Consider the following 24,265-nt stretch of genomic DNA (forward strand, 5'->3'; position numbering starts at 1 on the left):
ATAAACACTGCTGGTTAAAAGTTCTCTGAAGAGTGCTACCATCCTCTAAAAGTATGTGCTTTTAAAAATGCAGGGGACTTAGAAAAGAGTTGAGACGAATTTTCATCCAAGATGATGGAAATTTAGGTGCTTTTAAAGCACAAAGTTTTGTAATCTGAAAGATCTGTGTTTCAAAAGGTCCTGAAAATGCTGAGGTTAAAGAAATGCCTGCATATCTACCTTTAGAAAAAAGAAACATGCTTAGGACTGTCAAGTAACTAGGAAGTTAAACCAGGAAGTTACATGTTGCCCAGTCACACACCCAGTACTTTGCCTACAGCGACACTAAACCAGAGTGACTCAACTTCCCCTCCAATCTCCACTCCCACCCACGGGGCCCAGGCCTGACCGAGCTGGGTCCTTCCTCATCCCCTGAATGTGCTTCCCTGCCCCTGTGCCACGTCAGGCCACCTAGTACCCATCCAACAGCACCCAGTATCCAGCTCCATCCCTGAAACAAAGCTACCACTTTCTTGAGAAATTTTATATGGGTGTCAAGGCCAGACACCTTCCCCACGAAGTGTTTTTGATTCTCCTGACCAGGTGAGCTCACTCCGCCCTTCTATCTGCACCCGGAGTCGCCCGTGTGCCCTCGGAAGACCTCCTCCAGGCAGGGAGGTCCTGCCCGTCACTGCAGAGCTTAGTGTGCACAGCGCTGCATTTTTACTGAACACCATGCTTTAAACCGAAATAAAGCAGCTTCGGAAATTAGCACGAAACAAATTATTAGTAAACAAATAACTTTCCATTACTAGTTCAGCTGCTGGTAAATAAACAGGAATTTCTGAACAGTCCAACCTTTTAATTTATCTAAAATTCGTCCCTTTCGAGCTCATCCAGAGACCTCTGGCTTCCAGGAAAACCTGGCTTGAGCTTTTCCATCTACATTCATCTTCATCTTCTAAAAATATCTGTTTTTAAGCAAGCTACTAAAGCCGTGTCCTCCTTTTCCAGAACGTCTGCCCCTCACGAAAGGCACCGGGTGTTACACTCTCCCCACAGCTGCTCAAGAGCTGGCTGTGGTGTGCAGACCAGGCAGCCGGCAGCAGAGATGCTCCCCCCGACTCGGCAGGCCCGTCTCCATCCACGCTGCAAAGTGGATTTACCCTTCATTATCAGAGGTTCCACACCGGTGACGAAGGAACGCTCTCCAGCACATCCTTCTCCATAACTGACACAACAGCTGTGTCTCCGTAATCCCAGTGGCTTCATCCCAGCTCCCAAGAGCACGGAGCAAGGACACCCAGCAGCCCTGGTGCTCACGTTCTGATATGCAAGACGCTGGGTGGGTCCGGGACAGCGGGATGCCGCTGAGGGAATACATACCCTTTTGACTCTCAAACTTCGCCGTTCGGTGGAGTTTCTCACAAATAGTGATTTTTTAGCCAGGGTTGAACTGTCACTGTCACTTCGATTTAACTGGCAACAAAGGATAAAAAAAGAAAAGAAAAGAAAAGAAAAGGAAATCAGTGCATACCAAGGTGCTAGAGGAAGCTTGGAATTGAGAACTTTATCACAGAAAGAAGGTAGTTTATTTCTTTTTTTTTTTATTTTTTTATTTTTTTTTATTTTTTTTATTTTTTTGGTAGTTTATTTCTTTAAGAAAATCCTCCCCAAACAAAATTTTCCCTGTTTTCTTGCTTTTCTTAAATAACTTGATTTTCTTTAAATAATTGCCTTTTGGTTACAGTTATCATAAGTCATTTGTTAAGAAAATTATATACATTTTGAAATAAAATTATCCCTTGTATTTTTAGCTACTAGGCACTATCCATTCTTTAAAAGAAAGGTTTGTGTAATGCACAGAGCTCAAGGTCAGAGTGGAGTCACAGCACGTACAACTGGGAACACGCCCAGCCCAGGCAGCCCACACTCACTCCCTCACCTGCTTCAGGCCTTTGCTGAAACGTCACCTTCTCAGTGAAGTCTACTCTGAACCTACTTAAATTTGCGACCCTCATCCTCAACATTTCCATCCTTTCATAACTTGCTCTACTGTTTTCCAGAGCGCTGTTCCCCGCCCAAGAGACTTCACAGTTTACTCATCATGTTGAGTGTTTGGCTCAACTCACAAGAGCATAAGCCCCGCAAGTACAGGGGGCTCTGGGTCTTTGGTTCACGGACGAATCCCAGGGATCCGGCAACGTGCTTAATAAATAGCAGGTGCTTAATAAAAATGTCTGGTGAACTGAATGAGTAAGTTTAGAATTCTGAAAGTATTTTCTAACCCACTCTATAATGTTAAATCTAAATTACTATAAATCATAAATACTTATGGAACTAGAATTTGGTAAACTGATGCAAATCACATAATATTCTCCACAGAAGCAGGAATCTGATTCAGTGTCTGGAGGCATTAGTAAAGGCGACTTTTGTCCTAAAACCCAACTCACAATCTTTGACTCAGCAGCACTAACATGTTTTTTTTTTTTTTTTTTTTTTGCGGTACGCGGGCCTCTCACTGTTGTGGCCTCTCCCGTTGCGGAGCACAGGCTCCGGATACGCAGGCTCACCGGCCATGGCTCACGGGCCCAGCCGCTCCGCGGCATGTGGGATCTTCCTGGCCCGGGGCATGAACCCGCGTCCCCTGCATCGGCAGGCGGACTCCCAACCACTGCGCCACCAGGGAAGCCCGACTAACATGGTTTGAAGCATGCATGATACACAGCAGAAATATACAAGACATCATAAGTCTTGAGTCACTTTAAGTTTCTAAACACACACTAAGGTCCAGACAGACTTAGCAGCCTGGTCCTTAATATCACTTCTTTGCCAAATAAATGGCATTAAAGCAAAGAGACATTAAATTTGAGGAAAGAAAAAAATTCCACCACCCAAACTAAAAAGAATGATTAAGAGTGTGGTATTTTATATTTTATATTTTATTTTACGGCATTTCTAGCCATTAGAATCTGTAGTCGAGCTTGAAGATCCCCTGGCACTGTCTATTGTCACTAACGGGCCACTCCCTGGCAGGGGGCGGGGAGAGGCGGCAGCCCCCTAAGAGCACTGCGCGCCTCACACCCTGCACATGCCCGCCCCGCAGACGCCTTACCCTGCAGACGTACTGGCTCCGCTCGCCGGGGGAGAAGGTCTGCGAGCGCACGATCACGCTGCTCCGCACGAAGGGGCGCTGCCGGGCGCTCAGGCCGCTGCGGTCTTTGGGGCGGACCGCCACACCGGCACTGCCCGCCTCGTCGGTATTTGTCTCTTTATCAACCTAGAAGTCAGTAATTTGTCAGGAGGGGAGAGACGTTTCTTGCTCCTTTCTTCTAAGTATGAAAGAAATACCTAATCTTACAAGAGACTCATCTAGCACCAGGACCACTTCTGTGAGACAGGCTTTGTCTTTCTGCTGATGGGAAGGTGGTTTTCTACTTAGTTCTTAGGAAGTTACCCTCAGGTAGGGTAGGATAATAACTGTCCAACAGGGTTACCTACAAGTGGCAGCACCACCGCTAACAGATTAGACCTTAAAAAAGGAAGCTTTAGATTTACAGAGGGTAAATGTGCTTCTATAAAGAACCTTATTTGAGAATTCTTCATCATTAAACGTTATTCAACTTTCTGATTAGTTTTTTTCAGAGTAAACGATAAAAGTAAATATAAGAAAATGAAAATACACTAGTTAAACCTCAGGTTAACGCAGAACATGCAATTATATATACAGCCATACCTCGGTATCCGTGGGAGATTGGTTCCGGACACCAAACTCTGTGGGTGCTCAAGTCCCACAACTGGCCCTCTGTATCTGGGGCTCCACATTCTCGCATTCAGCCAATCGTGTACTGTTTACTATCAGCGGTTGGTTGAATCAGATCCGCGGTTGGTTGAATCCGTGGAGGCAGAAACCGCGGATACAGAAGGCCGACTGTATGTATGTATATGTGTGTGTATGTATGTATGTGTATATATATATATACACACATGAAGTCTTCAGTCAGGGTATAACATTATTTTTCTTAGAAATAAATAACTGTTATTTTCTAAACTCCCAAGTTTGCCAGCATCCTCAAACCTTGAACATGAGTTTCCCCCTTTGGGGATGGCAGTCTCAACATGTCTGTCACCAACCAGCAAAGTTACCTGCTTAGTAACATGGCATCTGTGCCTAAACCGAGTCATTTGCCACCTTCCTGAACTGGTTTCAATCAGAGCCCCATCTAACCAAAATGAGCTTCACACGTTTACCTCATGTTTGAAATTGAAATAAACTTATAACATTTATGAAACTTAATACAATTAAGTAGGCATCCTGGTGTTATTCAGGAAATTCTGAAAATGCTTTCAGTAAATATTCACAGAACATTTACAGAGAGATAAACGCCACTATTTTTTTTTTTTTTTTTTTTTTTGCGGTACGCGGGCCTCTCATTGCTGTGGCCTCTCCCGTTGCGGAGCACAGGCTCCGGACGCGCAGGCTCAGCGGCCATGGCTCACGGGCCTAGCCGCTCTGTGGCACGTGGGATCTTCCCGGACCGGGGCATGAACCTGTGTCCCCTGCACCGGCAGGCGTACTCCCAAGCACTGTGCCACCAGGGAAGCCCTAAACGCCACTATTTATCTTCTTATATGAAACTTAATTGGAGAATGAATATTTGGGGCCCATTTGAAAAGGTTAAGGCATTTACAATGTTTCTTATGGTCTACTCCCACAAACGCCCATCCTGATCAGCTTTGGCACAAAATCCTAACATGGAGTTATAGCTGATGAGACAGACCTGGTCTGTGTGGTGCCTCTAGGAGACCAGTTTCAGGAGGGGACCGCTGAGAACACTCACCAGGGCGGGCACTCCTGCAGGTGGCTGACTCCCAAGGTCGTTGGCACAGTTGTTTTCTGTCTTACTTGTGTCCTCGTTCACCTCAGGCACACTCGGGCGTGAGCTTACGTCTTCTGCACAGCAACTGCCCTCTGCCAATTTCACTTCAGCCCCTTCCTCAGCCACAATTTCATCAGAGGCCTCTCTCTGCATGGTTAACCTATGGGTGAAACAACACACAATACCGTTCAGGGTCAAGCAGGTGTGCTCTGTGATCAGTGCAACCTGGGCATGTTAACCCGTTATCTGGGCGATGAACAGACTCACACATCACGATTCAAGCCAGTTCTCTGGCTGGAACTTCTACTAAAATGCTCATGAGAAATAAAATTATCACCCTACTCTCCAGAAATCCGAAGCAAAGTCATCATAATTTCGTACTGAAAAGTTAAATTCATGAAATTTGACCTAATTCCTAAATATTAAATAGAAGTATGCTAAAAAATCACATATAAAGTTTAACCCATGGTTTGAAAATATGGACACTCGCTGTAATATCATTTGGTATCAGTTGTTCATTTATTGTAAAATTATTCAAACAACAGAATGCAGTGACTCTCTGCTAAGAGTGAATAAAAATATCCATTATCAACTGTGCTCATGGTCTAGCAGAGGTGGAACCCTGGGTAGAGGAGTCTTACTACTGAACTAACAGAAGACTCTGAAGGGTCTATGATCTTGTCTTTAACGAAAGCCATGGCCTGGGCTTGGGTGGCACTACAAGTGAGGCTGCAGAATACACTTACGGTTTATATTCTGTATAAACTGTACTGACAGGAAAGCAAGAGGACCAGGATGGGTAAGAATATCTCAGGCTTTGTTGAGTTTCGTATTCTCATAATAGGAACATTTTTTTCCACTGATAATGAAAAGTCAAGCTTTAACTGTGACTGGTGATATACTGACAGATTGGAACAGACTAGTTGTTAAACACCTGGTCATGAAATGAACACGGGGGGATCAGCAATGAGGACTGTAAGTTAACAATTCCTTTAGATTACGTTCTAAGTGCATTTTTTGAAATGTGGGTGAAACAAGTTGCGTATTTTACATATGCAAGGAAGGCTCAGTATTTCAAGATATGATGAACCTCATAATCACTCTCATATTTACTTTTCTTTTTCGGTGCTCTGAACTTTATTCACTGTAAAGGACTTTTGATAAGAACAAAGTATATCTGCTTTTCACATCACTATAGTACGCTGTTCCTTCCAAATGTCCACAATTTTGTTATTTATATCTTGTCACTCTAAGTTTGTAAGAAGTTTTATATATACACACATAAACACAAATGCTGCTATATATGTATATGCATATATGTGTCAACAGTAGTTCAAACATAACAGAATAAGCAACAATACATACAAAATTAATCCAAACGACTTTACACATATACTAAAAAAACACGCATTCACTAAAATTTGTTTTAGAGAAAACAGTGCAAACCTGGAACGATAGTTCTTTATACGTATGTGAATCTAGACAAACGCTATAATAACCTTTTTTTCTTTTTTAAAAACAATGAGGTATGGAAAATGAGAAGGAAACAGAAAAAGAAGGTGAAAGTGGCCACAAACTTAGAAAAAGAGCTCTTCAGAAGCTATTTTCTAAATATCTGCTTTGACTTCCCAGAGCCTAAATGGTACTTCTGGTCATTTGCAGAAAAAGAGTCAGTTTTTAAAGTTATCTATGTCTCTGAAATAAACTACCATACCCTTCAAAATAGGTAGTTTAGACTTAAAACCAAACAAAAGCCCAAGAAATAGTGTCAAGATTACTGAAGCAAGAATCTCGCTCATGTGCTTGTCCGCAAACTCGCCACTACCCCTTTCAAGTCTCTAATGACCAAGGAAAGACTTTCCCTAGGGGCAGCCCCCTGAAGCTGCGCTACTTTCCATTAATTCCAGAATAAGATCTAAACCTATAAAGGTTTCCCTGAAAGTTTCTTCTGAGAATCTAAACACATCCTCTTTGCGATCCCGGTAGCAAAAGGAAATCGCTGTTTTACCAATCTCCATCTGGACCCCTTTGCTCTTCCTCCTGCTCTGGTTCTTCTTCTTCTTGTGCTAATTCTTGTTCCACAGCCAACAGCTCAGCTGATGTTCTTGCAAGTAAGGCTGACACTGCATCCTGGAGAAGGTAAAACACAGGGCAATGGACACCATATACTTCAAGAAATGATTGAAAAACTTATCGGATGGGGACTTACGCTTCTAGTTGTGAAAAAGAAGAGGTATGAGACCCAATTCTCCTGCTGAGAATAAATATGAAGGCTGAATAAAGTAAAATAAAAAGCAAAATACAAACACAAAAAAAATTCCAGCTGTTTTAAAGCAATGGAGAGCAACAAAGGCAATTAGCACTCGAGGACCAAGATCCCAGGGCAAAGGGAAACACAAGGAGGTGAAGGGACCATCACTGCCACTCTTCTCCCCTGGGGGGCGTGTCTCAGTTCCAGCGGTGAGGCACACAGGCTGACAGACTGTGGCTGCCCAGGGCTGTGACAGTGATGGGAGGATGCAGACATGAAAACTGAGTTGGCGACAAGGTAGCCAGCATTCAAAGGGCCAGAGAAAATGAACTGTGAAGTGAGCCCAATGTTCTGCACAATATTCCTTTTGGGACATTTGCCCTTCCTCAGCTACATACGTGCAGAGCAAGAAGCTGAGAAAGCAAAACCAGCTGCTAGGAGGCTAAACAGTAAGCAGATACCTCAGTTGCCTCATGGTCCTAGGGAGAGAAAAATTGGAATTCAGGTCCCTCAAATGATCCAGGTGATCTGCCCATATTGTCATCTGCCTTCCAGAAGAATATTAAATCCTCTCTGGAGGAAGCTATCAGCCAGATCCTCTACAATCCATACATAATATCCAGCATTCCACTGGAAACAGGGCCCAATGGCTGAAAGCCAAGAGAAATAAGAAGCAAAAGAAGCAGACCCACAGGTGGTCCATACACTACAGTTATTTAGAAAAGGAACTAAAAACGTCAGAATTAATATGTTCAAGAAAACTGATGAAACAATGGAGAATTTCCCTAGGATAAACACAAAGAAAAACACATGAGCACATCAGAGTGAAATTGCTGAAAATCAAAGAAAAAGAGGAAATTTTACAAACAGTGAAAGAAAAAAGATGTAATACCTTTTAAGGATCAACAATTAGACTCCTCCATCAGCTGAACAGAATCAGTGGAAACCAGATGACATGTTATTTTTAATGTGTTCAGAGAACTAATTATTCACTTAGAATTCTGAATACGCAGGAAAAAAAGTCCTTCACAAATGAAATCAAAACAAAGATGCCGATAGACCTGTACTAAAAGAAATACTAAAGAAAATTCTCCAGGCATAAGGAAAATGACCCAAACTGGAAGCACAATAATGCAGAAAGGAAAAGAATACATCAGAAAGGGTAAAGATATAGGAAAATCTAAATAAATACTGATTGTCAATAAAACAATAATAATAATGTCTTGTGGGATTTAGAATAAATGTAACTAAAATATATGACCAATAATTGCACACAAGGAGGAAAGGGAATCATGGAGTTAAGTCTTTAAAAATCTTTGCACATCAAAAAAAAAAAAATAATGTATTTCTTTTCTTTTCTTTTTTTTTTAGGGATGGAGCAAATGAAGATGTCTTGAGAAAGGTGTTTGTTTGATGGCATATCAGTGTCAATTCTTCCACACTGTTGGACCAACTGGGCAGTGTTGCTTGTTAAACACACACACACACACACACACACACACACACACACACACACACACACGTCAATGAAGCCTTATTATATAGAAATTTTAAAATATCAGGCTGTTTAAATTTTTACACGTTTCACTTTGAGTCCTAATTTGTTTTTCATTGCATCTACCTATTTTCCCTAGCACTATTACTCTTGTAAGTAATCTTACAGGAGAGAATATTATACATCCATGAGTTTTACCTTAGGCAATCCAACAGCTGCTTTTTTTTTAATTTGGAATTTTTGAATTTTATTTTATTTATTGTTTTATACAGGTTCTTATTAGTTATCCATTTTATACATATTAGTGTATATATGTCAATTAAAAATACATTAATTAAAATATATTTCAATGAAAAAAAATCTTTGCACTGTCTGAAAAAAAGCAAAAGCATTAATTTAACACAGTTTCTAAGTCAAGGATGCATGATGTAATCATCAGGGTAACAGCAAAAAGGAAAAGACTGTAATACTAATGGTCTAGGAGAAGAAAAACCAAAATTTTAAAAAACTTGATTAATCCAAAAGAAGGAAAAAAAGAAACAGAGATAGGACTAAAAGAAAACAAAGAGTAAGATGACAGGTTCAAAGCCAAATATATCACTAATAGCATTAAGTGTAAATAAATGAAATATTTCAATTAAAAGATGAAGATTTAAAAACTGGATAAGAAACCAAAACCAACTATGTACTGCTTACAGGTGAAACACTTTAAATATAAGAACTCAGAAAGGTTGAAAGTAAAAGAATAATAAAAGGTGAACCATGCAAATGCTAGCCAAAAAGAACTGATACAGCCTTACTGATACCAGACAAAAAGTGTTATTAGCGATAAAGAGGGATAATTTATAATGATAAAAAGGTCAGTTGAACAGAAAGATACAACATAATGCTAAATTTATATTCACCTAATAGCCTGGATACAAAATACATAAAGCAAAGATTAACAGAACTAAAAGGAGAAAGAGACATTTATAATCACAAATTGGAGATTTTATTATACCTCTTAATAATTGATAAAATAAACAAATTGAAAAATCAGTAAATGCAGAAGATTTGAAAAGTAAAATTAACAAACTTGACCTGCAGAAAATACACACTTTTCAAGAGCACATGGAACTTTTACTAAAACGGAACACATGCAAATCTCAATATTCTCTATGATTGAATATGTATAAAAATTCATATAAAATACACCACAATGAAGTCTGTTTTATTCCAGGAATCCAAGGGCAATTTAACATTCAAAAGTCAATCAGTGTATAATCCACTACATTAACAGAATAATGTTAAGAAGATAACCACGTAATCTTCTTAAGAGATACAGTAAAAATGCTTGATAAAATTCAATATCCATGCATAATAAAGCTCTTAGCAAACTGGAAAGAGAAGGAAACTTCCTTAATCTGATAGCAATTATCTGTAAACAGCCTCAGAAAAACCATTCTGAATGATGAATTATTGAAAGCCTTCACTTTGAAAAAGCATAGTACTGTCTACAGAGATAGATGACTGTACTGTCTACAGAGATAGATGACTAAGTCAACGGAACAGAATAGAAAGTTCAGGAACAGACTATACACATAGAGGATATCTGACTTATGACAAAAGTGACACTGCAGTGCAGCTAGGAAAGGAAGTATTTTCAACAAACAATCCTGGGTCAACTGGCTATCATATGGGTAAACAACAATCTTGACCCCTACCTCAAACCTTGCACAAAGATTAATTTCAGATGGGCTGCAGATCTAAAGGTCTTAATGAGATGTGTTTCTCCAACTCTGACTCACCAAGTCTATAGAATCGACTAGTGGCTGGCTTGGTTGAAATACTGAATCCTCAGTTTCATCTTCGTTCTTTTTGCACGGCATTTGCTTTGAAGGAAGCAAGTTATACCACAGAGTGAAAATCTCATTGGAAAAGGGTAAATCTGCCAGGCTGATCTGAGTTCCCGCCTATGTGAAATGAAAGGAAAAAAAGAAAAAACAAGAGAAAATAAAATGTTTCAATTCATATTTGCTCTCTCTGATATAATTAAGATTACTGGACAAGTTAAAAAAAAAAAAAGCAATACTCATGATATATAGCACTGGTGGATTTTTTTAAAAACCTGGCAATGTCTTATATTTTCCGGTGTGAGTAAATAAGAAATATAGCTGATCCTCGAACAGTGTGGGGTTAGGGACGGCAACAACACCCCCGATCCTGCAGTCGAAAATCCACGTCTGCCTTTACAGTTGGCCCTCCACGTGTCAGGTGCCACATCCCCAGATTCAACCAACCACGGATCATGTAGTACTATAGTGTGAATTTAGTGGAAAAAAAAAAATCTGTGTATAAGTGGACCACAAAAGAACCCCAGGGTTGGATTTTAGATCGGGATTACGGTTGACCCTAGGACTACACGGGTTTCAACTGGAGACTGCAGTGTTTCTTGAACACCTGGGCACACCTCTAGACACCTGTTTGAACACCTTATGTAATGCTGCTCTGGTCACTGTGCGCAATGATGTGTTAAACTTGCTATTAGTTATGTGTGAAGTCTTCTGCATTAGTCTTTAAATATGCTATTGCTCTAAACAGTAACACTTAAGACTTCCTAGAAGCTCTAACACCATGGCTGGGAGAACGAGCTGAATGAAGGAACTATACTCAGTGTCCTGCTTAAATCTGTAGCAGTCAATTAGGTGTGGGATGTCCCTTTGATATCTATCCATCATTGATGAGCTGTGTGACCCTGGATGCATTACTTCTCTAAGCAGTCCTTCATGTGAAAATAGGGGTCATCATACCCTTTTCATAAGACTGTCAAGAGGATTAAATGAGATAATGTATTACAAAACACCCAGCACCAGACTCGTATTGGGAATAATAAGCATACTCCACAGTGATGGTCATAACAGAGGCCAAAGCTCTTCTTTATCTAAAGGTTAGAAATAAAAAGTAGATTTTACAGAGAATCATAATTTCTAAGCAAATTTGAAAGGTCTGGAATAAGAGAATGGAAACCAGAAATCACTACTTCAGATAAAAAATGAAGCCACTGTTGGGTGTGTCTGAGGCATTGGGCAGATCGGTAGAAGTATGGAGGCTGGCAAAACAACAACTAGAAAATTATTCTCAGAATATCCGATAGTGTTATCTGATGATGGAGATGATGAAAAGTCCTACCAGGCACTCTTCCCTTTGGTGTTGACTGACAGAGCACAGATCCACCCTCAGCGTCTTCTGCTGCAGGGCTGTCTGGGAGATGGCCACTCTGAACACATCACCAAATAACAGGGACTCCGCGGCTGGATGGACTTTCGTTCGAAACAGACAGCTGACATCAGTTGAGGAGGGAAGCAGAGCAACTCTGAAGTATCTGCAAAGAACAAGGATGAAATGGATTTCACTGGTTCAATTATATTGGATTCACAGCTGGTGTTTGAAAGTATCTGCCTGGGAGAGAAGCACAGGGACACGGACTTCGTCTCAACCCAAAGCTCTGCTGCCACCATGGTCGTCATGCTCAGGGGCACGGAGGCTCTGTTCTTAACCCGCCGGTGCTCCGATCATGCAAGGCCGAGCCTGCCGCCTGCCCCGGGGCTGCAGCAAAGGCACGTGGTAGGGAAGTGAGAGGAACGAAGACCACGGGGCAGACGGATTTACGTCCCACCTGCCCGTGTCCTGACCATTCCACAGTGACTGCCACCTGAACCTGGGAAAGCAGGAACACACCAAGTAGACACGGGTGACTGTGTCCCAAAGAATACTCATCCTGCGTATTAAACAAGAACTGCTGACGGTCATTCCCCAGGAATGGAACACGTTATCCTACTAGAGGAAAAGAAACGCTAGTAGCACATTGCTAAGAAAATTTAAAACAGATGAATTTTAAAAGTTCAAAAAAGCACTGCCTAGCATCTCAGAAGTCTCAGATATGACAAACCGTTTTATGCTTTGTCATATTTTGAGGAAGAGTCAGAGATAAACAATAACTTCTAATACTACTTTATTTATTTTTTTACTCTCTTTTTTAACATCTTTATTGGAGTATAATTGCTTTACAATGGTGTGTTAGTTTCTGCTTTATAACAAAGTGAATCAGCTATACGTATACATATGTCCCCATATTCCCTCCCTCTTGCGTCTCCCTCCCACCCTCCCAATCCCAGCCCTCTAGGTGGTCACAAAGCACCGAGCTGATCTCCCTGTGCTATGTGGCTGCTTCCCACTAGCTATCTATTTTACATTTGGTAGTAATACTACTTTAAAAGTGAGTTTTCTGAGCACGCATTACACGAGGATTGACAATTCCTGAAAACAGCATGAGGTATCTTCTTTTAAATACCAGAAAGAGAACACCCATTAAATCCCTCCCCACTCCCCCATTTCCAAGCTTTCTAATTCATATTCTGAAGAGCATCTTTCTCCAATTATAAAAACTGTAAATTCACATGAAGAATGGAGGAAGGCCACATTATTTCCGTAGTTTGTATCAACACTGATTATGGAGATTCAGCATTAAAAGCCTAGTGGACCCTGGGCCACAGTCGTTAAGGCTGGAGATGCAGCAGAAGAAACCTTCTTTCCCTGCCTTCATGAAAAAGCAGCAAAGGGAGGTATTTTAGAGAGGCGGGCGGGAGGGACGGGATGTTCTGTTTCTCCAGACTCAGTTCACCTTGTCCCGGTGGCCTAACCACTTACACCATCCTCAAATGGTTCCGAGTGAAGAAAGTGAGACTTTACAGGGTTAGGAACCAAAGGCATAGGGGAAGGAAAGTTGGGGTGCTTTTCCTCTCGTTCTGCTGCTGGGGAGGGGGTTGGGGGTCACTCACAGAGACCCTGTGGCCGCCGCCAACCCGCTGACGCATCAACTCTGCTTGTCGTCATTATTAATCAAAAAAAAAAAGGTTTGACGTTAGGAGAAAGAAAGAACGGCTCGAGGATATTTCATGCTAGTTGTCGTCTTGAGCAGTGTCCATATTTAGGCCAAGGCTTTCGTTACGGGTTTAAGAGCACGTTGCCATGCTCTCAGGAAGGGTCAGGCAGGGCAGCCAGGAGCAGAGGCCTGGCCTCGCACTCTGGAGGCCACCTGTGACATCCTGCGTGCGCCCTGCTCTGGCAGGGGCGGGACGTTTGCCGGCAGCCCCATCCCGACATCAGGGGCTTCGTGCAAGTCCGTGTTCTTGGGGGATTCCGTAGTTTTGCCTGGACTTGCGGGTTGGCTCTCCCTGTTCACACATTCGATCCCTGGCGGATCTGTCCTTTCCCTGACAGGCCACTCGAAGATTAAAAGGCTGTCCACGGTGTGCTCCGAGATCTCAGCATACTTATCAGGAGGGGGAAGTCACGGAAGGTATCACCAGCCGGTCCTCCCTGAACACTACTGACAGGGATCCCTAACCTCAGTGCTGGGAAGCGGGCTCTCTGGGGTGATCAAGCCACTCCCCCACATGCCCTCCCTCCTCCCTGCATGGTTCATAAAACCAAAGGAGGGGATCGGCCCGTATCACCCCCTCTTCGCCTTTATCTAGTGCCGATTAAGACACAGTCGGCCCTGCTATGTCTTTCCCACATCTTCGCTTGGATGAATTGCTACATTACGATGGAAAATTCTCATACGGACAATCTCAAGTTCTTTGATTTGTCCTCCACTGATTCTACTTACACTTTTGAAGTGTGAGGTATCAGGAAGGCATGAAGATTTCGGAGTTGTGCTACAATCACCATGAAACTTGACCTTTTTGCATCATATCTGTCAAAAGAGAAGCTGATGAGATAAGGAAGAGTATGGGCCACTTGTCACCGCACGGAGGCGAGACGTGCCCCTTCCTGCGCACATCCGCACCTGAGTCCGATCTGCACCTGGGCCGTCTCCGTGACAGCGACGTCCTCCTCACTGTACAGGACATCTTCGACTTCACTGGGCCTGGGGGCAGGGAAACAGCAGGTGCAGGTGAACGTTCGTGAACGGAAACGTGCAGAGCTACGGTTGCTGTCTGCCACTGACTGATTCTGAATGGAAACCTGAACTAACAGAATTCCTCAGGACTTCACTAGTGGTCCAGTGGTTAGGACTCTGCACTCCCAAAGCAGGGGGCACGGGTTCCATTCCTGGGCAGGGGACTAAGACTGTGCAAGCCACACGGCATAGCTAAAAGCAAAACAAAACAAAACAAAACACAGCACTCCTCTACTAGCCAGTGGACCTGACCCCAGTGCAAGCTCACTTGTAAAAGTCTTGCTTCACCTTGTCAAGAGGAGTCTGCGTTGGGGCCTTGAGGGGAGCGACTTTCTGGTGCCTGGGCTTCCAGAGCCTCCCCGGGGTGTATGGTACCCCAGATACACCAAGCTTTCCGAAATCTGCATACACGAAACGCTTCACGACGCGCCAAACAGGCACTGGGCAAGCCCTGCAACGCTCTCATTAAAAACGAGTTTACGTCTCTAAGAGGCTCGGCTGCCTTTGAGCATATCGGCCTGTTCCTCCTTTCCCTGCTGATGGGATGTTCTGGTATCCCTGGAATTTTCAGCCTGCCACTTCTTTAATGCCTACAGCCCTTTCCCCTGCAGAGAGTGGAATAAGGGCAGCGCGCTCGCGGTCTGTCACCCCGCACCCGGCTGCTTGGAGAGGGCACCGCGCTGGGTCCTTACTGTTTCACGAAAGCTTCGTAGACCCCGCTGTCCCCGGCCACGGACTCATCCGAGACCGCAGCCGACACGCAAGTGGTTTTCTCCCCAAGCAAGTGGATTCCTCTTCTTTTTGGTAATGACTTTTCCACATCTAGGGAGGGGAGAGTGACAGCAGTAATTAGAAAAAGTTAAGTACAAAATGCACACATGGTTTGGTTCTGAGAAATCCAAAACGAACTTTCGACCTGAGAATCAAGGATGCTACTATTCAAATCAACAGAAGTGAAGGAGTCCAGGCACTGCGACTTATAAGGTTCCTGGGATGCCAGTTATTTGAGAAAGAATCGGCTGTTCCTCTGTCCTGGATATTTTAAGGGAAGGGATCAATTGCACACTTTCTCCCGGGCCCCTTGCCTCCCCCTTCTCGGTACGCGCTGCAGAGAACACAGTCGCGGGTAAGAAGCTGTCTGCCTCCCTCAAGTACTGGAGACGTTTCTATGAGAGAGCTTCTAGCGCTCAATGGAGAGAAAGGTTTCCGCCTCTTTTGCTCGCCCCTTCTCTCCAGCCTCCCTCTCCTGAGCTGCTGCTCTAATAGAAATTAGAGAGACAGTCTTTGACTTACAGAATTCCTCACTGGCTAATACCATTAAAAACTTCGTGCTACTGAATCTTCACCAACCACCACTTAACTTTTGATCTCTGACTCATATTCATACCCCGGCAACCTGCAGAGAGCAGGGAGCCTCGTTTAAAGCTGTGTTCCTGTGTAATAAGCTGCAAGCCCAGGGCGTTCTTTCATCCCCAGGCAGGCGATCGGGATCAATATTGGTATGCATTTCGCCCCCCTTCTGAGTCACGACTTTACATCTTGTGAAGATGTTTAAATTTTAAGGCTTCAGATTACAGGATTGATTGCTGCATTTTCCCTTTTATTTCTGGCCGTGGGAATGCTTTTTCCCCGATGATGAAGTGTCTTCTCTCTGCCCACCCCTCTGTGAGGGGTGAAGGTGATGACGTGATTTATTGATTACTCCCAGGAATAACCACAGCAGCCTGAAATTGACTTTGACAATGACAGAGACTGACTGCGGAAGGACTTCGGAGTTATTCCAACTTGATTTCTGCCATCCAGCAGGGACTGGTGCTGGACAGTCAAATGTATACAAAAGGAACTCAACTTTAGCTGAACAAGAGTCCAGAGCACTGACAGGTGACCAGAGTCACTATCACGAGCCACCTGCCCCCATGCCAAGGTCAGACATCCCCCCATGGACCGAGTGTCGCTGACCTGACCTGGAGAGAATTAGTCTTTAGGGTTAAATATATGCTTTCGGTTGTTTTCACATGTGAAACTGAATATTACTTGCAAACAAAGCTCTTGGATATATTTTCCCCTAGTGTGACTTTTTAACAGCAGTTTTCTAACTAACGTGCATTTAAAAAGTTAAACGTTGTTTCATAGACGCTCTGGAGATACCATTCTGCAGGCACAGACCCCTCAGACAGACACGGGAGCAGATCAAGGGTAGGGAGCGAGGCGTCGGACACTGCGGGAAGCGCAGGGACGTCGGTGCCTCAGGACAGCCAGGCGGGGCAGACCCCGGGAGGTCCTCTCCCTCATCTCGTGCTTCACCAGCACGCAGCCTCATTTACTGGCCCCTCCAAACTGACTGAATGCGGACAGGTGGTCACTAGAGAACACTCCAAGTACATGAAGAGCAAAAACAGCTTTGAAATGCTCAAGAACTGTAAGATCCTTCAGGTCCAAAGCACAGAAGAGTGGCATAAAACCACTCCACTTTCTTCCTTCTTTCTCCCTTGCTCTGTCCTCATTTCGTGAATGTCGGTGGTTTGTGACAGGAACTGGGTTTAGCAGAGTTTTTGTATTCCTTAGTGTCATACAGTTAACATTAGTTACTGTGAGCTGAGTGCCGAGAACCAGGCACGGCTGGGTGCTTCCCAGGCATTATGAGAGCGCTAACCCTTCCAGCACCCCACAAGGTAGATACCGCCTCGTGCCCGCTTTGCAGATGAGGAACAACAAGCCCGAGAGACCGGGTGACGTGCTCGCCGGAGCACGGCCGGCCTACGGGGCCACTGCGACGCGAGGGCAGTCCGGACTGGCTTCAGGGGCAGCACGCGCCGGGCCACGCGCGAGGCCCCAAGGCAGGTTTCTGCGTTGCTGGAGCCATTAGGCAAGCGGCGCTCCTGTGTTATTTTCTTTGCGGTTATTATTCCAACAACACATCACTTGTTGGCACCTGCCAGGCGGGCAGCACACAAACCACACAGCATCTCCTACGCTGTCTCTGCCCCAGGCCACTGGCAGGCGGTGGCTCAGTCCTCAGTGTTTGAAACCACACAAACGAGATGGATCCCTCTACCTCTCTAAACATCTCAAATGGCCAATCGATTAACACCTAGAATTCCTAGAACCAAAAGGACAAAATAAATATGCTTACGGAAACAGCAGGAAAATCCTTCTAAAGAGCCTGTGTTCTCCTGCGCTGTAGACGCGCAGGGGCCTGTGTGGCTCTGAGCAGGCCTCCTGGGACCAGCACTGGACTTTGTTTCTCATTTGGTTTGGGGCCAGCTCCTCGGAGCCCAACTGCGATCACCTGCCAAACAAGGTACCACCCCGTTCTCCTTACAACCACATCTAGTATAGCAAAACCTTCTGCCTTGCAACGGCAAACAATTAAAAATATTAGATTCTCCCTCTGTTTGGGTCTCTGTGAGCACAGGTGCAGCAGTAAGGACTCTGGCCACTGCGCTCTCTTGAGCTGCAACTAGTACCGTGGCCACAAGAGGGCAGGGTGACACCACGCATGGGAACCGTCTTTCTCCCCAGTAACCTTCCGCAGAGAGGGAGAGTCCGGCATGAAACAAAACTCATCGTTATTTATATAGAATTCCCACAGCAACCTAAACACTGAACCTTGGTACTAATTAGCTGGTATGCTAATTGCCTTGGTTTTCATCTGTTTTAGGCCAAGTTTGGAAAGAAGGTCCTCTTCCCTTTCTTGCTATTTCAGAACCAGAACCTATTTGCAAGCACGAAGTACGTTCACAAAATGTGTTCCCGGGCAGATGCCATACACAGTGGGGTTCTACACGACAGAGTGGATGCTCGATGATTAAATCTATCAAATACGGAAGGGGATTTGCGTTTGATCACGAAAAAATGTGTAGGTTTATTAATAAACATTCTTTCCCAAATGAAGCCAAAATGAGAAAAGAGCAGCAGAAAGAGAAGGGGGACATATACCCTTTGTTTCCGTGGAAAAAGTAATCTCCGGTCACTCTCCGTGAAACGGTCAAGAGGGATGCGCGAGAGCAAGGGTCTCAGTTTACCTGCAGGCCCTTCATGCGGCAGCGCCCTGGCGCGTTCGGTGAGGTCCTTATCCTCTGAGAGAGACGGGGGCGCTCCTCCCGGGTCAGAGTCCAGCAACGGCTGATCTTCTCCGAGGCCAATGTCTGCAAAGTGGCTGCTCAATTCACAGTCCTCAAGGTCAGCAGAGAAGTGATGGAGAGGGACGACGTCGTGGGGAGACAGGGGGAACGTGCCTTCTGAGACCAAGGGAGAGCCCGGCGGGGACAGGGAGGAAAGGGAGGACCGGGAGGACAGGGACGCCACGGACGTGGGGGCCTCGGGCAGGGCGGGGGCGCGGCCCGGGGCCGCGGCCGCTGCCACACAGGGACCGCTCCGGCCAGGCTGGCTGGGGGACTTGGCCACTTCGTGTTCGTGGATGGTGGTGATGGGTCCGGAAGGAATGTAGCCACCTTTCTCCTGCAGGAGGAAGTCCAGTTTATACTGATAATCCGGGTCCAGCTGGTCGCCCTGACTGGTGTAGTAGAGCTCGCTGGAGCTGAGGGAGTTGAGGGACCCTCTGCTGGACGTGTTCAGAGACCCCCGGCTGGAGGCCAGCGAGCCCAGGCTGCTCCCGGATGACATGGACAGCGTGCTGGCGGAGAGGCTGGGAGGGGAAAGCACAGCTGTAAAAACCGGGATGATGTGGAGAACCCTGCCGGCTCCTTCGGGCCGAGAGGAAAGAAACCCCGTGACACCAAAGAGCAGAGTCAACGACCGGGGTAAGAGAACTTGCTGTCACCCCACACGTTTCCAAGTGTATTCGTGAATGCTTCCAACCTGACTCTCTGAAGACTCTTTAAGCAGCAATCCTGCTCATTAAAAATCATCCCCCTTGTGCAAAAGTTACAAAGATTTTAAAAAGCGATCAAATACCTACTGATAAATCTACCTGCATAAATATCCAGAAGCAACTATGCAATTAAAAAATACAGAAGTTGGGCTTCCCTGGTGGCGCAGTGGTTGAGAGTCCGCCTGCCGATGCAGGGACATGGGTTCGTGCCCCGGTCCAGGAAGATCCCACATGCAGCGGAGCGGCTGGGCCCGTGAGCCATGGCCACTGAGCCTGCGTGTCCGGAGCCTGTGCTCCGCAACGGGAGAGGCCACAGCAGTGAGAGGCCCATGTACCGCAAAAAAAAAAGCACCATGGCAGACTAAGAAAAAATACAGAAGTGGGAGGGAGGTGTAATGAACCCAACAGCATGAAGGGTTAATGCAGTGACTCTACTTTTAAAGAATCAAACTTTTTATTTTGAGAAAGGAAGAGGCCAGCTTCTAAAGACAAAGGCCCCTGGGCTCACTGCCTTCCTCCTCTTTCTATGTATATTTCAGGATGTATATTTTCAGGCAAATCTCCCCCACCTTCCCTTTTTAAAAGAAGGGATGACGTGGAGAAATGTGTCATTTTCCTAAGTATGTCCTGATAGTTGAAACACATCTTCTTCCCAACACATTTCAAACATGTTCCAAAAAGGACCTTGGGGTTCATGAAACAAAAATAAACCAAACCCAAATCCCTGCATCTTTAAATGTGGTCATCCGAGTTTTAACTGTATTAGTATAACAATTTTCCTACTTTTAAGTCATTGAAAATATAGAGAAAAGTAATCAAAGATGAACTACAACATGCCTGGATGCAGTCAACAAAAATGTTCCCCTCAAGAAGCAAACAGGCTTACTTTTTAAGTTGTGAATGCAAATATGTAGTTAATTTAGTAGTTTCTTCAAGTTTCTGTAGCAGCTCTTTCCTTCGCTCTTCCAATTTCAATCTAGACAAGAAAAAGAAATGAATTGATTTTCACAGAACTATGACCAAGCAGGAAAAGAAAGATTCTGAAAGAAAAGAAAGATCCTCATTATTTTCCCCTTGTGAGATCCAAATGAACTCGACACAGAGAAAACAGAGCCACCTGCCAGAAGCAAAGTGGGCAGAGCCGTCCACGGCCACTGGGCGAAGGACTGCACCAAATGGCCGGCATTACTGAGAACTTGTAAAATGTTGGTAGTCTAAAACTTTCTTAAATGGGTAAGAACACCTCACGCTCTTACAAGTTAGGGGAAGACAGTGGGGAGGAAAAGAACAACGAAAAAACCGAACAAAGATTAAAGAGCCTTCTGCAGGCTTGAGACTTGAGCTTCCGTTACTAAAACACTTGACTGCAATAACGGGGAATTAGAAAAGATCATCTGAGTACTGAACTTGGTAAGGCTGCTCCAAAATCATAGTTAGTGATACAAATTCCAATCTTATTTTGATGAGAATGTTGGCGATGAAGAAACAAATTAGTCCATATTGCCAGTGTGAGCTAATTTGGGCTTAACTGTTTAAGCAAGAAAAAGACATAAAAGTGATTTCCTTTCTCCCATCGACGGCACCTCTCATCACCTGTACTGGATTTTCATGAAATTTCATCCACATTCAGCTGAACAAGTTTTTATGAGGATTTTTTACAAAAAAAAATCTGAGTATTATGGAATTGTGTACTTGAGTAAGCCATTTTTAAATATATCAAGCATACTGTCTGTGTCAGGAGTTTTAGACATCATTGAAATGAGCAGAATGGGACCCAGAAAACCACCATGTTTTTTTTAAATCTCCTAAATATAAACAAAAACTCAACCAGGAAAAAATATTAATTCAAAGTAGATTAACTGAATTAGAAGGTACATAAAGGTCCAGAGAAAGTCCCCGAATCTACTCAAACCCATGTCTCCTGATACAGGAGCAATATTTTTTTTTTTTTTTTTTTTTTTTTGCGGTACACGGGCCTCTCACTGTTGTGGCCTCTCCCGCTGCGGAGCACAGGCTCCGGACGCACAGGCTCAGCGGCCATGGCTCATGGGCCTAGCCGCTCCGCGGCATGTGGGATCTTCCCGGACCGGGGCACGAACCCGTGTCCCCTGCATCGGCAGGCGGACTCTTAACCACTGCACCACCAGGGAATCCCGGAGCAATACTTTTGAAGTAAGTTTTAAAACCAAGTCCCACACACACAAATGAAGGCTTTTCTGCTATGGTAAGGAGGCTTCAGGGCAACAGTGTGTTTCATGCTGAAATTTAAATCCAAATCTTTCCCATTCCAGTCAGTCACATGTGATGGTCCCCCCAGGCCCTCCTCTGGCAATGGCTCAGGTGCTGCCCTTCCAGACCTTTCCCGGTTGCCTTGAACTGAGGCCTGGCCTGTGTTCTCCAGTTGAACCCTAAGCTCCCGGAGGGCAGGCTCGGGCTCTTTCTCCCTCCTCTACCCAGGCTGCCTGGAGAGCCCGGCGCCCCTCCCCGGTCCCCTCCCTGCAGGTGTCTAGATCACGTCATTGGAAGAAGCTTAAAGAAGGCCCTGGGGAGGTCTAGTGAATGTCAAAAAGTAGGGGGCTTCCCTGGTAGCGCAGTGGTTGAGAATCTGCCTGCCAATGCAGGGACACGGGTTCGGGCCCTGGTCTGGGAAGATCCCACATGCCGCGGAGCAACTAGGCCCGTGAGCCACAACTACTGAGCCTGTGCTCCACAACAAGAGAGGCCGCGACAGTGAGAGGCCCGCACACCGCGATGAAGAGTGGCCCCCGCTTGTCGCAACTAGAGAAAGCCCTCGCACAGAAACGAAGACCCAGAATCTCACCTAAGGCCACCCCTGAAATAATGAGAAACCCACAATGTTAGTGGAAAACAGGATAATTTGGGGGAAGCAGCAAGTGCTTGTCTGACAGGCGTGTAGGTACCGAGAAGAAACGGAGGGGGTCTGGGGTCGGTGAAGCACCGTTTGCTCTGCGATGAAACTAAGTTTGACACAGTGAATGTCAAGTTCCCAGAGGTGTCTCCCTGAAACCCTGCTGGCAACCCTGTGGCTGTCCTCTGTCAAGCACTGCACCTTCTGTCTCTGATGGAATCAGAGCCTCTCCCAGTGGGAGCTGGTTCCTGGTATCCTTCCTGGGAAATGACCTCCCCCACTTCCTCTGGACCAGGGACTAGAAGAAACTGCTGAGATGTCAGCCCCCTCAGGAGGGTGCGCCTCTGTCTCTCCTCACCCTTCTCTAGCCCCCGTCCTGCTACTCCTCCTGGGTGAGAAAGACCTCTTCAACCTGACCCCAAAAGACCCCTCCCACAGTCCCGCTGTTCCACACCCCTGCCCAGCTGCCCTGGACAAGACAAGGGGGCCCTTGCACCCTCCACCTCTGCCCTCGGTGCCCTGAGGGGGAAAGCTCCATGTCATCTACAGAAGTAAGAATTTCCTTTTCCATTAAAAAATATATGACACTCATACCCCCCGCCCACTTGCTATAAGAACTTTTTCAGAATCAGTGGCAAAAACATTCATATGATTAAGAAACAAGACACCCTGGCAAGATGCAAGGCAAAACCCCTAAGATTTGTGAAAAAGGAAGGAGCAATGTTAAGATCTTATCAGCCACAGAAAAGCACAGAGTTTAAGGAATTTCAATAACTGTAAGGAAAGAATAGAAGGATGTGTAACAAGTCTTTTTTTCATTTGAGAGCAATTTCTCGTTCCCGATGCGCTTTATGACCACTAGGGGGCGAGCTCCGTCTCCGTGGGCGGTCCCGCGAGTAGGCGACACTGAGGACGGGGCTGGTGGGCACAGCTGGGGGACTCTGGGAGCTCACACAGCGGCTGAAAATTCATGTGAGTTTAGCTCCTTCAGAGACCAAAAGTCAGCAATGACTCAGAATCTCGCCTGAGGCCACCCCTGAAATAATGAGAAACCCACAATGTTAGTGGAAAACAGGATAATTTGGGGGAAGCAGCAAGTGCTTGTCTGACAGGCGTGTAGGTACCGAGAAGAAACGGAGGGGGTCTGGGGTCGGTGAAGCACCGTTTGCTCTGCGATGAAACTAAGTCTGACACAGTGAATGTCAAGTTCCCAGAGGTGTCTCCCTCGACCTCCTGCTGGAGCACCGAGGAAATACACTGCCTGCAGAGGGCTTCTCGGGCCTTCTGGCTGGGGGGATGATCCCGTTTCAGCTCAAGAGCAACGACAAGCACAGCAGGAATATACACAGGCAGTGGGAAGAAACGATGAGGTTGGTGAATGGTAGGAAACGGGGAGAGCATATGGGGAGTGAAGTGAAACCACCACCACCAACAAAGCCCAAAGCCACACCGTGCTGTGCCCACTGGGAAACAAAGGACTCCGGGTGCACTTCGCAGGGGTTCTGCTCTCTTGCACAGGGAATGCTGGGCCGTTTTGCAGCCAAGGAGAGCAGTGAGAAAACTGCAAGGCGCTCCAGCAAGAAAGTGTGAGTCCCTCAGCCTCACCCTGCTTTATCGTGGGGCTCTGCTTTTGGCCATGCACAGCACAGAGGAAGCTGGTGTCCATTTTCTGTAATGCTAAATGACTTGACCCTTCCAAATGACTCAGACAGCCAACATATCACAAATGTGAAACATACACATTTCCCTTCCTGCTAAGATCTCAATTGTGGGACGTGGGCCCATGCGCGGTCGTGAGTCAGAGGGCCATCCAAACCCGTGGATGGCCCCCATTACTCCCTGTGCGACTCAAACCCCACGGCTGGATCTCACTAGATAGAGAATTATTTTGTATAAATATTTTATAGCTCCTCTTCCGGATGAGATCAAGCCTACTGTTTCTGCTGGAATTTTGACAGTTATTATGTGTGTGCAAACAAAAGTATAAAAGCCAAAGTCTAGGCACTTAAACTA

At 45.3% G+C, this 24,265-nt stretch overlaps 1 protein-coding gene across 1 annotated transcript in view; it reads right to left on the reverse strand.

Annotated features, from left to right (window-relative positions):
• Positions 1–24,265, reverse strand: part of WWC2 (WW and C2 domain containing 2) — a 166,012-nt gene that overhangs the window by 11,856 nt on the left and 129,891 nt on the right. Inside the window, exons 10-20 of the mRNA XM_079909380.1 lie at positions 20,270–20,359; positions 18,575–19,197; positions 15,242–15,371; positions 14,436–14,516; positions 14,256–14,342; positions 11,774–11,966; positions 10,393–10,557; positions 6,868–6,989; positions 4,821–5,019; positions 3,095–3,259; positions 1,366–1,458 (exon numbers count right to left, since the gene is read on the reverse strand). Of these exons, the coding sequence (XP_079765506.1) occupies positions 1,366–1,458; positions 3,095–3,259; positions 4,821–5,019; positions 6,868–6,989; positions 10,393–10,557; positions 11,774–11,966; positions 14,256–14,342; positions 14,436–14,516; positions 15,242–15,371; positions 18,575–19,197; positions 20,270–20,359 (1,948 nt within the window). The remainder of the gene's footprint in view (positions 1–1,365; positions 1,459–3,094; positions 3,260–4,820; positions 5,020–6,867; positions 6,990–10,392; positions 10,558–11,773; positions 11,967–14,255; positions 14,343–14,435; positions 14,517–15,241; positions 15,372–18,574; positions 19,198–20,269; positions 20,360–24,265) is intronic.

Source organism: Stenella coeruleoalba (assembly GCF_951394435.1).
Source record: "Stenella coeruleoalba genome assembly, chromosome: 21".
Classification (NCBI taxonomy): Eukaryota; Metazoa; Chordata; class Mammalia; order Artiodactyla; family Delphinidae; genus Stenella; species Stenella coeruleoalba.